Here is a 13,781-nt window from a genome sequence, read left to right on the forward strand (position 1 = left end):
GGGAGTTCTCTGGGCCTCATGAATGTCTGTTTCCTTCCCCACATTAGGGAACTTTTCATGTATCTCCTCTTTAGTACTCTGTCCCAAATTATGAACTGTCTTTTCAATTTAGGATGACCGCAAGCTCTGGTTTGACTCCCTCTCCTCATCCTGTGGCCTGGAAGCTCTCTAGGTGCTGAACATGGTTACCTGGAGCTCACCTCACTTGTTTCTCTTCTCTTGGGGATCCCTGTCTTGCACTGCATGTTGTCCAATGGATGAAAACCATGGCTTCATATATTTTGTTCAGTTTTCTAGTTGTTCAAGGTAAGAGAAAAAAATACAATCCCTGTTATTCCATTATCACTGGAAACTAAATACACGATGACTTTTGATATTGGTTTATTTAATCTAAAAATTATGCCTAATTACTTTTTTAATTGTAATAATTTATCTATAGATTATTTTAGGTGCTTTACATATAAAACTATATAATCTGCAAATAAAATAGTAGTATTGTTACTTCTTTTCAATCCTTACACTATTATATTTTTTCCACTATCTTCTTGCATTGGTTAGGATCACCAATATAATGTTAAGTAGAGAAGAGTATAAATAGCATTATTATTTTGTTTCTGAACTTAAAAGGAATACTTTCAAAATAATCACAATAACTATGTTTACTCTCTGTATATTTTATCAGATTAGTAACTTCTCTACTTTTTAAAATCATGAGTTGATGTTACATTTAAATTATTTTCTGTATCTATTAGTATCATATAATATTTTTCTCTTCTCTTAATTTATTAATGAAGTTAATAACATCAATTGTTTTCTTATATGAAACCAACTTTTCCTTCCTGAATAAAACCGACTTCATTATGGTGGGGTTTCATAGATTAATAGATGTAGTTTGCTTTTTTTTTTTGAGAATTTTCTACCTGTTTTCCTGAGTCTGCTCAAAGTGTAATTTTCCTTTCTTTTTACTTTCCACATCAACATTGGTATGATGGCCATCCTAACCTTGTACAATGAATTAAAACATGATCCCTTGGTTTTCTTTTCTCTGGCAAGTCTTATGCAAATTTGAAGGCATATGTTCTTTTAATATTTGATAGAATTTCCAGTAAAGCCATAAAATACATTACTGAAATGTATTGAATTTCAAAGCCATAAAAGACATTGCGCAAACCCTTTTCAGCAGTCCAGCATTTCTCTTGATAAAGAAGGTAAGATGAATTTGATAATAATATATATTTGATATATTTTTTTTCTTGGCGTATATATTTCTTTCTGGTTTTGAAATTTAGAACATTTTCCTATCTTCAATGTAAGTGATCCTATTTTTAAGGTTTCCTAAAATCCTTAGAAATGGTCCTCACGTAATAGCTATGGTTCTTTTAGTGTCCTAATAATTTTCTGTCCTATACTAAAAATAGTTCAGAAGGATTATGTATTCTCTTATTCTCTCCATGTATATTTTGGGACAATTTTTAATGATGTTTAACTTCTTTTATATCTTTAAGATTTATCTTCAAAAAGGAGAAAATATTTTTCTTTTACCTATTATCTATTAAATGATGCTTTCCAAGGGATGAAACTACCCCTTCTTTCTTGCTTTCCTTAAACCAAGTGATGTTAAAAATATTTTATAGCAAACATAACCCATCACTAAGACTAATAAAAAAGAGAGAAATGGAAAGAATAAATAATGTTAGGAAAGAAAGAGGGACATTACAGAATCTATATACATTAAAAATATGTAATCAGATATTAACAAATTTAGGCTAGTAAATTTTATTATATTTTATTTGTTTCTAAAATCTTTTTATTTAGTTATTTGAGAGAGTGAGAGAGCATAGATTAATGTGTGCATGAGCAGGGGGAGGAGCAGAGTAAGAGGAATAGAGAATCTCAAACAGACTCTGCGCTGAGCGTGGAGCCCAACCTGGGGCTCAATCTCACCACTATATCATGACCTGAGCCAAAATCCAGAATTGGATGCTTAACTGACTGAGCCACCCAGGTGCCCCTATTTTATTTTACTTTATTTAGTTCAAGTTTTTATTTAAATTCTAGTTAGTTGACATATATGAGTAGGCTAGTAAATTTTAGAAATAAATATTTAGATTAAATAGACAAATTTCTAGGAAAAATAAACTTACCCAAATGGACACATGAATAAAAAGAATAGTCCTAGATACTTAAAACTTTAAATCTGTATTTAAGAATTTTCTACCATGGAGCACTTGGGCCACATGGCCTCACCTGTGAATTCTACCAAATATAAGAAGAAATGGCACCAGTCATTCATAAAAGTCATTTCATGTATACATAGTTGATATATAAAATCCAATTATATTTTTATATAATTTAAAAGTTACTAATTAAAGTAGACTTTCAAAGCTTCACACCTGGGCATAAATCTAATCGGAGCTATATAACAATGCTACATAGAAAAAAAATGAGCAGATATTAAATAAATGGAAAAACATGCCTTTTTTTATAGATTGGGATACTCAAGAGCATAGAAAATTCACTTCTTATTTATTAATTATTTTTTTTTCATTTAATATAATTTTTATTTTTTATAAACATATATTTTTATCCCCAGGGGTACAGGTCTGTGAATCACCAGGTTTACACACTTCACAGCACTCACCAAAGCACATACCCTCCCCAATGTCCATAATACCACCCCCTTCTCCCAAACCCCCTCCCCCCAGCAACCCTCAGTTTGTTTTGTGAGATTAAGAGTCACTTATGGTTTGTCTCCCTCCCAATCCCATCTTCTTTCATTTATTCTTCTCGTACCCACTTAAGCCCCCATGTTGCAACACCACTTCCTCATATCAGGGAGATCATATGATAGTTGTCTTTCTCTGCCTGACTTATTTCGCTAAGCATGATACGCTCTAGTTCCATCCATGTTGTCGCAAATGGCAAGATTTCATTTCTTTTGATGGCTGCATAGTATTCCATTGTGTATATATACCACATCTTCTTGATCCATTCATCTGTTGATGGACATCTAGGTTCTTTCCACAGTTTGGCTATTGTGGACATTGCTGCTATAAACATTTGAGTACACGTGCCCCTCTGGATCACTACGTTTGTATCTTTAGGGTAAATACCCAATAGTGCAATTGCTGGGTCATAGGGCAGTTCTATTTTCAACATTTTGAGGAACCTCCATGCTGTTTTCCAGAGAGGTTGCACCAGCTTGCATTCCCACCAACAGTGTAGGAGGGTTCCCCTTTCTCCGCATCCTCGCCAGCATCTGTCATTTCCTGACTTGTTGATTTTAGCCATTCTGACTGGTGTGAGGTGATATCGCATTGTGGTTTTGATTTGTATTTCCCTGATGCCGAGTGATATGGAGCACTTTTTCATGTGTCTGTTGGCCATCTGGATGTCTTCTTTGCAGAAATGTCTGTTCATGTCCTCTGCCCATTTCTTGATTGGATTATTTGTTCTTTGGGTGTTGAGTTTGCTAAGTTCTTTGTAGATTCTGGACACTAGTCCTTTATCTGATATGTCGTTTGCAAATATCTTCTCCCATTCTGTCAGTTGTCTTTTGATTTTGTTAACTGTTTCCTTTGCTGTGCAAAAGCTTTTGATCTTGATGAACACAGATGCGAAAATACTCAACAAAATACTAGCCAATAGGATTCAACAGTACATTAAAAAGATTATTCACCACGACCAAGTGGGATTTATTCCAGGGCTGCAAGGTTGGTTCAACATCCGCAAATCAGTCAATGTGATACAACACATCAATAAAAGTAAGAACAAGAACCATATGATACTCTCAATAGATGCTGAAAAAGCATTTGACAAAGTACAGCATCCCTTCCTGATCAAAACTCTTCAAAATGTAGGGATAGAGGACACATACCTCAATATCATCAAAGCCATCTATGAAAAACCCACCGCAAATATCATTCTCAATGGAGAAAAACTGAAAGCTTTTCCGCTAAGGTCAGGAACACGGCAGGGATGTCCATTATCACCACTGCTATTCAACATAGTACTAGAGGTCCTAGCCTCAGCAATCAGACAACAAAAGGAAATTAAAGGCATCCAAATCAGCAAAGAAGAAGTCAAATTATCACTCTTCGCAGATGATATGATACTGTATGTGGAAAACCCAAAAGACTCCACTCCAAAACTGCTAGAACTTATACAGGAATTCAGTAAAGTGTCCGGATATAAAATCAATGCACAGAAATCAGTTGCATTTCTCTACACCAACAGCAAGACAGAAGAAAGAGAAATTAAGGAGTCAATCCCATTTACAATTGCACCCAAAACCATAAGATACCTAGGAATAAACCTAACCAAAGAGACACAGAATCTATACTCAGAAAACTATAAAGTACTCATGAAAGAAATTGAGGAAGACACAAAGAAATGGAAAAATGTTCCATGCTCCTGGATTGGAAGAATAAATATTGTGAAAATGTCTATGCTACCTAAAGCAATCTACACATTTAATGCAATTCCTATCAAAGTACCATCCTTCTTTTTCAAAGAAATGGAACAGATAATTCTAAAATTTATATGGAACGAGAAAAGACCTCGAATAGCCAAAGGGATATTGAAAAAGAAAGCCAACGTTGGTGGCATCACAATCCCGGACTTCAAGCTCTATTACAAAGCTGTCATCATCAAGACAGCATGGTACTGGCACAAAAACAGACCCATAAATCAATGGAACAAAATAGAGAGCCCAGAAATAGACTCTCAACTCTATGGTCAACTAATCTTCGACAAAGCAGGAAAGAATGTCCAATGGAAAAAAGACAGCCTCTTCAATAAATGGTGCTGGGAAAATTGGACAGCCACATGCAGAAAAATGAAATTGGACCATTTCCTTACACCACACATGAAAATATTTTTTTAAAAAGATCTTATTTTTAAGTAATCTCAGCACCCACCATGGGGCTTGAACTCACAACCCTGAGGTCAGGAGCTGCATGCTCTACTGACTGAGCCAGCCAGGTGCTCCTCTCCAGATTTATTTTTAGGTTAAATCCCAATTAAAATTTCAGCAAATTTTTTTCCTGAAAATTTTCAAGATAGTTTTAGAATGAGATTGAAAATTTACATGGCCAAGAATAGTCAAAAAAATGTAGAAGTTCGAGGATTTACACTATGATAAAATGAAACTTTATTATAAAGTTACAGTAATTAAGGCAATGTAGACAGACAAACAGACCAATGGGTCAGAAAAAATAGTCTAGAAATCAGCCTAGACACAGAAATCAAAAATTGATTTACAGCAACACAGGAGAACAGTGTGGAAAGAAGTTCTCTCAATAAAATTGGATATCCACATAGAAAAACAATAAGTTTAGCCTCCAGTCTGATAAAATACACAGACCTACATTCCAGATATATTGTTGTTTTCAATGTGAAAAGTAAAGTATTAAAGCTCCCAAAGATTACATTGAAGAATAACTTTATGATCTGGGATACACAAACATTTCTCACTCAAGACACAAAAAAGCAATAACTATATGAAAAACAATAAGTAGATCTACATTAAAGTTAAGGGCATATCTTCATCAGAGGTACCATTTTGAGAATGAAAAGCCACGGTGTGGGAGAAAATATTTGTAATCCATATAAACAACAAACTCCTATTAAATATATACTAAGAACTAAAATCAATAAGAAAAAGATAACCCAATAGGAAAACAGACAAGAAACTGAACACACACCTCAGAAAAATGAGTTTTCAATGGCTAATAAATATTTAAAAATATGCACAACCTCATGAGTCATCAGAGAAATGTAGCATATAATCACAATGAGATACTACTACAGGCCCATCAGAATGGCTACAATGATGAAGACGGACAATCTGAGGATAAAGGTTAAAGCAAAGGAAGTGCTCATACAAATGTAGTTCATGGGTATATAATTGATACAACTGTTCTGACGAACTGACAACATTAGCTGAAGCCGGATTTGCGTATGATCTGTGATGCAGCTATTCCACTTTTAGGTAACAGAAATGGATGTACATGACAGAGGGCTGAGTGTGACTCTGTGTGTGTGTGTGTGTGTGTGTGTGTGTGTGTGTGTATGCGTATGTGTGCCACAAACTAGAAACAGCTTAATGTCTATCAATAGAATTAACACATAATTTATGTAATTTGAGATGATCAAACTGGCTCATAAATTTGTGTTGCATTTATAGAATGTGGGAGCAGACATCTAGACACTATCAAATTAAATAATTTGATAGTGCCCAATTAAAAGCCTTCCGATAGTGAGAAAAGTCTCACCATATTTGGTATTAGTTGTGAAGAGAATATCTGACCAACAAGAGAATCGTGTTACAGGCGTTTTTGCTAGTAGGGCCCCTCAGGTAATCCGTGAATAATTGGGCACTTTGGGGTCAAAGACCTTAGTCTTGAGTACATCGATAGAAAGTCGTGGGCAAGTTGTAATTTCTCAAAGAAAACTTCAGCAGAATTGGGAGAATGTCTCCAGGAGAAACTGGAGCTTTGGATTCTCTTCTCCTGTTTCTAGGTTAGGAAAAACTAAATTCTGATTCATAAATTCTTTTAAAAAAATGAGAGTTTCAGGTGAGGAAATCACCATTCAGAGAAGAAGTAACAGAAGCCTAACAAGGACAGCATAATTGGCCTGTAGAGATTGTCTCTCTGAGGGAAAGGAGAATTACTTTTCCAGATCCCACCTCTTGCTCAGACCTGCTCTTCCTGGGGCAAAGATCACCTCCCGTCCTGGAGGTAAGGTCGGCATACTCAGAGGTGCTCCGCTGGCTTCTTAGGACCGCGGTCAGGACGCCTCTGTTTCCTTCACACACAACTTCTTCCTTGGTGCAAGTGACAATTGGATTGAGTCTGGTTACTAGAGAGATAAATGTCCCATTTTGGCAACTGGTTTAAAGAAAAACATATATGTGTGTGTGTGTGTGTGTGTGTGTGTGTGTGTGTGCATAATTAATTTTTTTGAAAAAGCATTGCTTTCAATTTAAATTCTGGTGTAGTTAACATACAGTATTATGATATATCTATATAGATATAGATAACATAAGAATATAGATAACATTAAAAAAAAAACATATTTTGGGTAGCCAAACTGTGGAGAAAGTTCTTCCGGATATTTCTGAGAAATGCAGCACGTATCACAGGGCTTTGGCTGCATCTGTGGGAAGCACCGGGCTTAGCTACTACAGATGGTGCCCCATCCACCACTCTGTATTCTCCAGCACCAGCCCACTCCTAGAAACCTGCACCAGGGGACGGGTTTTAAGTGACCAATGGTCAGAAGGTGATTTCATCTGGATAGCTGGCTTCAAACTTTCTGTTGTCCCAAACAGTGTCGGTATGCATAAGAAAGTGGGGGTGGGTGGATTCTTGCTGTGAAATCGGTTGCAACACCTCCACCTTACTTTTGAATCTGCTTAAACTTTTATATGCATATCAAATTTTCAAAAATGTTTTAAACTTTTGTTTTTAACCTCCTTTTTTTTACTAAATCATTCCCATTCCTATTGATTTATGTACTTACTCCACTCTCATTTCTATTTCCCTCCCTCCAGTGAATTAGGATAAACTTGAATGTATGATCCCTTTAGACAGACGGAGAAACTAGGTAATGAGAATTGAACTGGGAAATGTATGTTTATTGGCAAAGAAGTTCATTCATTCCCATAGAGAGGCACTTTAAAAACCATGAAGATGATACGGAAACATGATATGCTAACCATGAGTGTTTCTGTTTTAAAAAAATATTTTATTTTCTTATTTGAGAAAGGATGAGCAGGTGATAGAAAGAGAGCAGATTCCCTGCTGAGCAGGGAGCTGGATTCAAGGCTAGATCTCAGGACCCTGAGATCATGACCTGAGCTAAAAGCAGACGTTTAACTAACTGAGCCTCCCAGGTGCCCCTGAGTGTTTCTATTTGTAATCCATACCTTCCTAGACTTTTAAGGGGGAATTCATGACCTAAAATCAGGCATTACTACATTTTAAAATCAAGCCCTTAAGTAATTATTAGTTTCTGAGAAGTGAAAAACTCCAAACTCCATGAGATTATCATATTTTGAAACAAATTGTCCTAATTTGGTGTCTGAGAATACATTACTTATCAGCTACCTCCAGCATTCGTTGGTTTTCATTTTGTTTTGTTTTTCCTTGTAGTTTCTGCTGGTCAAGCTCCTTTACCTGACTTATTTCATATAATGTCGCATCATCAGAGACTCCCTGTTCACCTTCCCAGGACTAGCTCATGAAATGTCTGTAAATGGTCAAGATCCATTGATGGTACCAGAATCAGATTTTTTCCCTGTACAGTCACTTGTTCCTCTCCTTATTATGAGTACTTTGGCCCTGATATTTTTGTATCCCAACTTCCTTTTTCATTAGGAATAAAGAGGTCGGTTTCCTCTTTCTTTGACAGAAAATGATACAAAGTGACTTACTAAACGTTTGAAGCCCTGGAGTAAATTCTAAAGAATTAAAGAACACTTCATACTTCTATTTCTCCCTCGTGTTGTCACTTACATAAATTATCTCTTGGAGTGAGTATGGTTTATCAAGTCTGATTTAATCATTGAAAAAGGAAGGATTGGGGCGCCTGGGTGGTTCAGTGGGTTAAAGCCTCTGCCTTCAGCTCAGGTCATGATCTCAGGGTCCTGGGATCGAGCCCCACATCCAGCTCTCTGCTCAGCGGGAAGCTTGCTTCCTCCTCTCTCACTACTGGCGATCTCTGTCTGTCAAATAAATAAATAAAATATTTTAAAAAAAAGTAAAAGGAAGGATTATCATCTGCAAATGCCCATATATACTTCTCTGCTGGCTAATCCAAACGTCTCAGGCACCTTGCTGACCTTACTGTCATGAATGCCCTCAACACACATTGTGATTTTCATAACATATTCAGTGGCACTTTCTGATCACAGACAGGAAGCAAATAATATCTCCTTGGGACAGCCGTGAATGAGTTTCACTTTCGCTATCCAAAGGACAGAGTAATTAGAGGATGTGGGAAATTGAGAGTGGACTTTATGTAGTCCATGAGCTTTTTAGGAACCACTTGGGAATTGAATAAGATGTACATAAGATTATTAAGAATTCTACAGAGAAATTCTGAATACTGGAGACTTTGAGCTTTCTGAAATACTAATACATCAGCAGATCAGAAAGCTTGGAGATGTTATCAAGCAGACTAAGGTATTACCTTCTGGTCATGTAAGTTATGGTAAAGAGAGCATTAGCACAAGGATGGAATATAACAGTTTTCTAAGAGGGAAAATAGTCAGATATTTCAGATGGAGATAAAAGTAAGAGGAGATTAAAGGAAAAGATAGTCAACAGTCTTTTCACTGAGCTAATGCCAGTTAATGATGTTCCATCACGCTATCCTCTCCAAACCATAACTCTCACTACTGAGAAGATACACAGAGTCAGCAGAATATGCAGCCGGTTTCCCATCTTGTCTTGGTTAATCGGTGAATATGTGTGGCAAGTATCTGAGCTCCTCTCATTTATTGGGGAAGCTAGTTAATGCATCTTTGACTTTGATTTGTTTCTCCACAGACATACCCTGCCTATCAGTGCTATGCTGCTCTTCCATAGGAGGATGAAAATAATGTTACAGATTCTTTCCTCTTACCCTCTCACACAGATAACAGACAAACAGGTGAAGATTTCTCACCAAAACAGAGGCTGATTGCCTCAAGTCTTCATTCTTTACTTCCCTACCCTGAAACATAATTTTGACAATTTGTTCCTACTGAAAAATCTATTTTATATTTGCTACCTCCTAACTTGCAACCTAAAATTTCTGATTTTAAAAGGGTAGAAATTTAGTATTTCATTTTAATAGAGACTCCAGAAGTAAAATAGTTAATTAAAAAAACAACCAGTTAATGCCTGTTAGACTCCATACAATATAGATTTTGAGGCACTGAGGAGGAAAATATTTGCATCCAACAGAAGTAAACAAACTTCATGCTTTGAAACTGATTGTAAATAAAGAGGCATGTTTTACAGTTAATCATTTTATCTTGAATGTCTAATCTAAGCATTTTCATAAAAATTTCCTATATAAGGAAGGAGAAGAGTTTTTCTCCTTCCTTGAATCTGACCCATATTAATGGGTTCTATTGTGGTCCCAAACCCTGAAGGAGACATAGAATCTGGGAAAGCAGGAAAGCACATAGTGCAATGTTGCATGGCTGTTTGGTCTGAATGATCTCATCAGACCCCATCTTAAGTATCTGGTGTTCATTGATTTATAACTTGAATTTGGTCCTCAGAGGCTCATGGGCAGAGAAAACCAGACATGGATGAGTGAGTTCATTCTGCTGGGGCTGTCCAGCTGCTGGGACACCCAGCTGTCCCTATTTGTCCTTTTCCTGGTCATGTATCTGGTGACTGTGCTGGGGAACTTCCTCATCATCCTCCTCATCAGACTGGACAGCAAGCTGCACACACCCATGTACTTTTTCCTCAGTGTCTTGTCATTTGTGGACATCTGCTATACCAACAGCACTGTCCCACAGATGCTCGTTCACTTCCTGTCAGCCTGGAAGTCCATCCCATTCCACAGCTGTGTGCTCCAGCTGCTTATCTCCCTGGCGATGGGCAGCTCAGAATTCTTCCTGCTGGGAGCCATGGCCTATGACCGCTACGTGGCGGTGTGCCATCCGCTGCACTACACGGTCATCATGCACGGGGGGCTGTGCCTGGGGCTGGCTGCCGGCTGTGTAGGGGCTGGTTTCATGAATTCAACGATGCAGACGATCATCATCTTTCGGCTACCCTTGTGCCGTAATGTTATTAATCACTTTGCCTGTGAGATGTTGGCTGTGCTGAGGCTGACCTGTGTGGACATCTCCTTCAACAAGGTCATGGTGGCTATCTCAGGATTTCTGGTGATCATGCTTCCCTGCTTCCTAGTTCTTTTCTCTTATGGTCGTATAGTTACTGCCATTCTGCACATTCGCTCAGCCCAAGGACGCTGCAAAGCGTTTGAGACCTGTGCTTCCCACCTCACTGTGGTTTCCATGTGCTTTGGAACAGCCATCTTCACATACTTGAGACCCTCTGCTGGCTCCTCAGCAGAGCAAGAGAAGATGGTTGCCCTGTTCTATGCGGTGGTGACCCCAATGCTGAATCCCCTAATCTACAGCTTGAGGAACAAGGAAGTAATGAGTGCCCTGAGGAGACTGTTGGGAAAATTTAATAAAAAAAGGTAAAGATTAAAAACATTTTTTTCCTTCCTTCCAATAGCCCAAACAGCAATATTTCAAACAAAGAAGAAATGATTGGCATGCCCTTTACCCCAGATTTGCTGATAAGGTAGATCACAGTGAGCACGTTTCTGAAGACCAACTTTTCGTATTAGTCCATACTTTGATGATGTATTACTGTTCTATTATACATACAGTAAAAAAATTAAATAAATAAAAAGACTTCAGTTATTAAACTGGGGTCTGCTGGGTTAACTGTCCTTCTAGACCTCACATTCCCTCTTACCTTTTCTTATTCCTTCTGCATTTGCTCCTAGGAAATGCAGTGTGACAGTGAACAGTCTCATAGTAAAGACAGCCATCCTATACATGTTGACCCGCCCCCTCACCAGTGTGGCTTTGCCGTATGTGTTTAATATCTCTGACTTCCAGTTTCCTCAAATATAAGAAGTAATAATATTCAGTGTGTGTGACTATTTTGAATATTTTAGGTAATCTATGTAAAATACTTGGTAGAGTGGTGGTAGAGACATTCAACTATATTTAAAAAAGGTTTTAGGACACCATTATAGAGCCAAGCATTATGCAAACTTCTCTCCATTTACAATTACTAAAAATGAAAACTTTTTTCTTTTTTATTTAGAGAGAGTGTGCACATGGGGAGGGGCAGAGGGATCTGCTGAGAGAATCTTCAGCAGTCTCCACACTGAGCTGGAGCACATTGGGCTCCACAACTCAGGGCTGGATCTCAGGACACTGAGATCATGGCCTGAGTGGAAATCTAGAGTTGGATACTTAAGTGACTGAGTCACCTAGGGTCCTAGAAAGTGAATTTTTTCCCTCTGTTGTGTGGCTTTTGTAGATCCCTGTATTATGTCTGCTCCAGAGCCACAACATCTATCTATAGATCTCTCTCTCTCTCTCTGTCAGTCTCTGATCTCTTCATATCTCAATATCCATCTGTTATATATTTTTTAGCTCCAAGACAGACAAGATCTTTCTCATGAGTTCCAAACACATATACCCAATTTCTTGCTTAATACCTTCACTTATATCATGTGAGTTGCATTCTTAGCGATAGAATAATTGTCCAGAGCCATAAAAAAGAGAGATCTTGCCATTTGCCACAACATGGATGGCTCTAGACAGCATAATATTAAGTGAAGTAAGTTAGAGAAAGACAAATACCTATCCCAAGCTAATCCTTTCCTCTTGCTCTAATACACCTTCACTGTTATAGCAAAAGGAGCCATATACACTCAGAATAATTCTCAATTCCTTTCTTTTATACCCCCTCCACCAATAAAATCCATTAAACTTATTGACAAGACAAATGATCAGTCTGGTCTCTCTGCGCCTCTGCTTCCTACATTTTATTCTTCACACGACAGTGAACTTAAAACTTTTTTAACTTTATACTGTAAAATAAAACACAGAGGCAGAAAAACACACTACACAAACGTGTAGCTGAGGGAACTATGATAAGACAACCCTTCTTATATAAACCATTCATGTCAAAAAACAGAGCTGCGAGTTATTGTGGAGGCCCCTCCATGCATCGCATCGCAAGCATCACACATTTTCTCCCAAAGTAACTACTGTCCTGACCACTGAAGCAATAACTTTCCTGAATTTCTGATGACTTTGTGACCCAAGGAAGCACCCCTCGTCACTGTAGTTGGTTTTGCCCATTTTTCTTCAACTTAGTATGTTTTTGAAGTCTCTTGAATCTGTAATTCTGTCCAATTTTTTCTTTATCCTGCAAATTATTTGAGTGGTCCTGGCCTTTTGACCTGCAGAAGGTGCCTTGCTTAGAAAATATATCTGATCACATCTTCATCATGGATGAAGTCCAACTGCACACGTGTGGAACCCAGCATGGTCCAGCTGCTTCTGGAGACATAATTGGTAAATAATATTATTGGTAATAATATTGGTAATAATATTCCTAAATAGTATTCTTATTAGTTGCTAAACAATTAATTCTCTGCAGCCGCTGTGGAAAACAGGAAGTTCCTCAAAAAATTAAAAATGGAACTACCATATGATCCAGTAATTCTACTACTGGGCATTTACCCAAAGAATATGAAAATACTAATTTGAAAAGATATATGGCACCCGTATGTTTATCGCAGCATTGTTTACAATAGCCAAACTATGGAAGCAGCTAGTGGCTGTTGGTAGATGAATGGGTAAAAAAGATACACACACATACACACACACACACACACACACACACAGAGCCATAAAAAAGAATGAGATCTTGCCATTTGCCACAACATGGATGGCTCTAGACAGCATAATATTAAGTGAAGTAAGTTAGTCAGAGAAAGACAAATACCATATGATCTCTCTCATATGTGGAATTAAGGAAACAAAATGAACAAAGGAAAAAGAGACAGACCAAAAATAAGACTCTTAACTCTAGAGAAGAAATGGATAATTACCAGAGGAAAGGTGTGTGTGTGGGGGAATGAGTGAAATAGGTGAAGGGGATTAAGACACTCATCATGATCAACACTGAGTCGTGTATAGAGTTGTTGAATCACTATATTCCACACTTGGA

The 13,781-nt window shown here is 37.5% G+C and overlaps 1 protein-coding gene across 1 annotated transcript; it reads left to right on the forward strand.

Moving 5' to 3' along the window:
• Positions 1 to 10,285: 10,285 nt before the first annotated feature.
• LOC131830471 (olfactory receptor 2F1-like) lies at positions 10,286 to 11,221 on the forward strand. Its single transcript, XM_059172704.1, has one exon. It carries the CDS (start codon positions 10,286 to 10,288, stop codon positions 11,219 to 11,221), a length of 936 nt encoding a protein of 311 aa, XP_059028687.1.
• Positions 11,222 to 13,781: the final 2,560 nt, after the last annotated feature.

This window comes from Mustela lutreola, chromosome 4 (assembly GCF_030435805.1).
Source record: "Mustela lutreola isolate mMusLut2 chromosome 4, mMusLut2.pri, whole genome shotgun sequence".
In the NCBI taxonomy this organism is placed as follows: domain Eukaryota; kingdom Metazoa; phylum Chordata; class Mammalia; order Carnivora; family Mustelidae; genus Mustela; species Mustela lutreola.

Excerpts from the sequence above, each read along its gene's own strand:
- LOC131830471 (XM_059172704.1), top strand. The coding sequence starts at position 10,286 with ATGGGCAGAGAAAACCAGACATGGATGAGTGAGTTCATTCTGCTGGGG.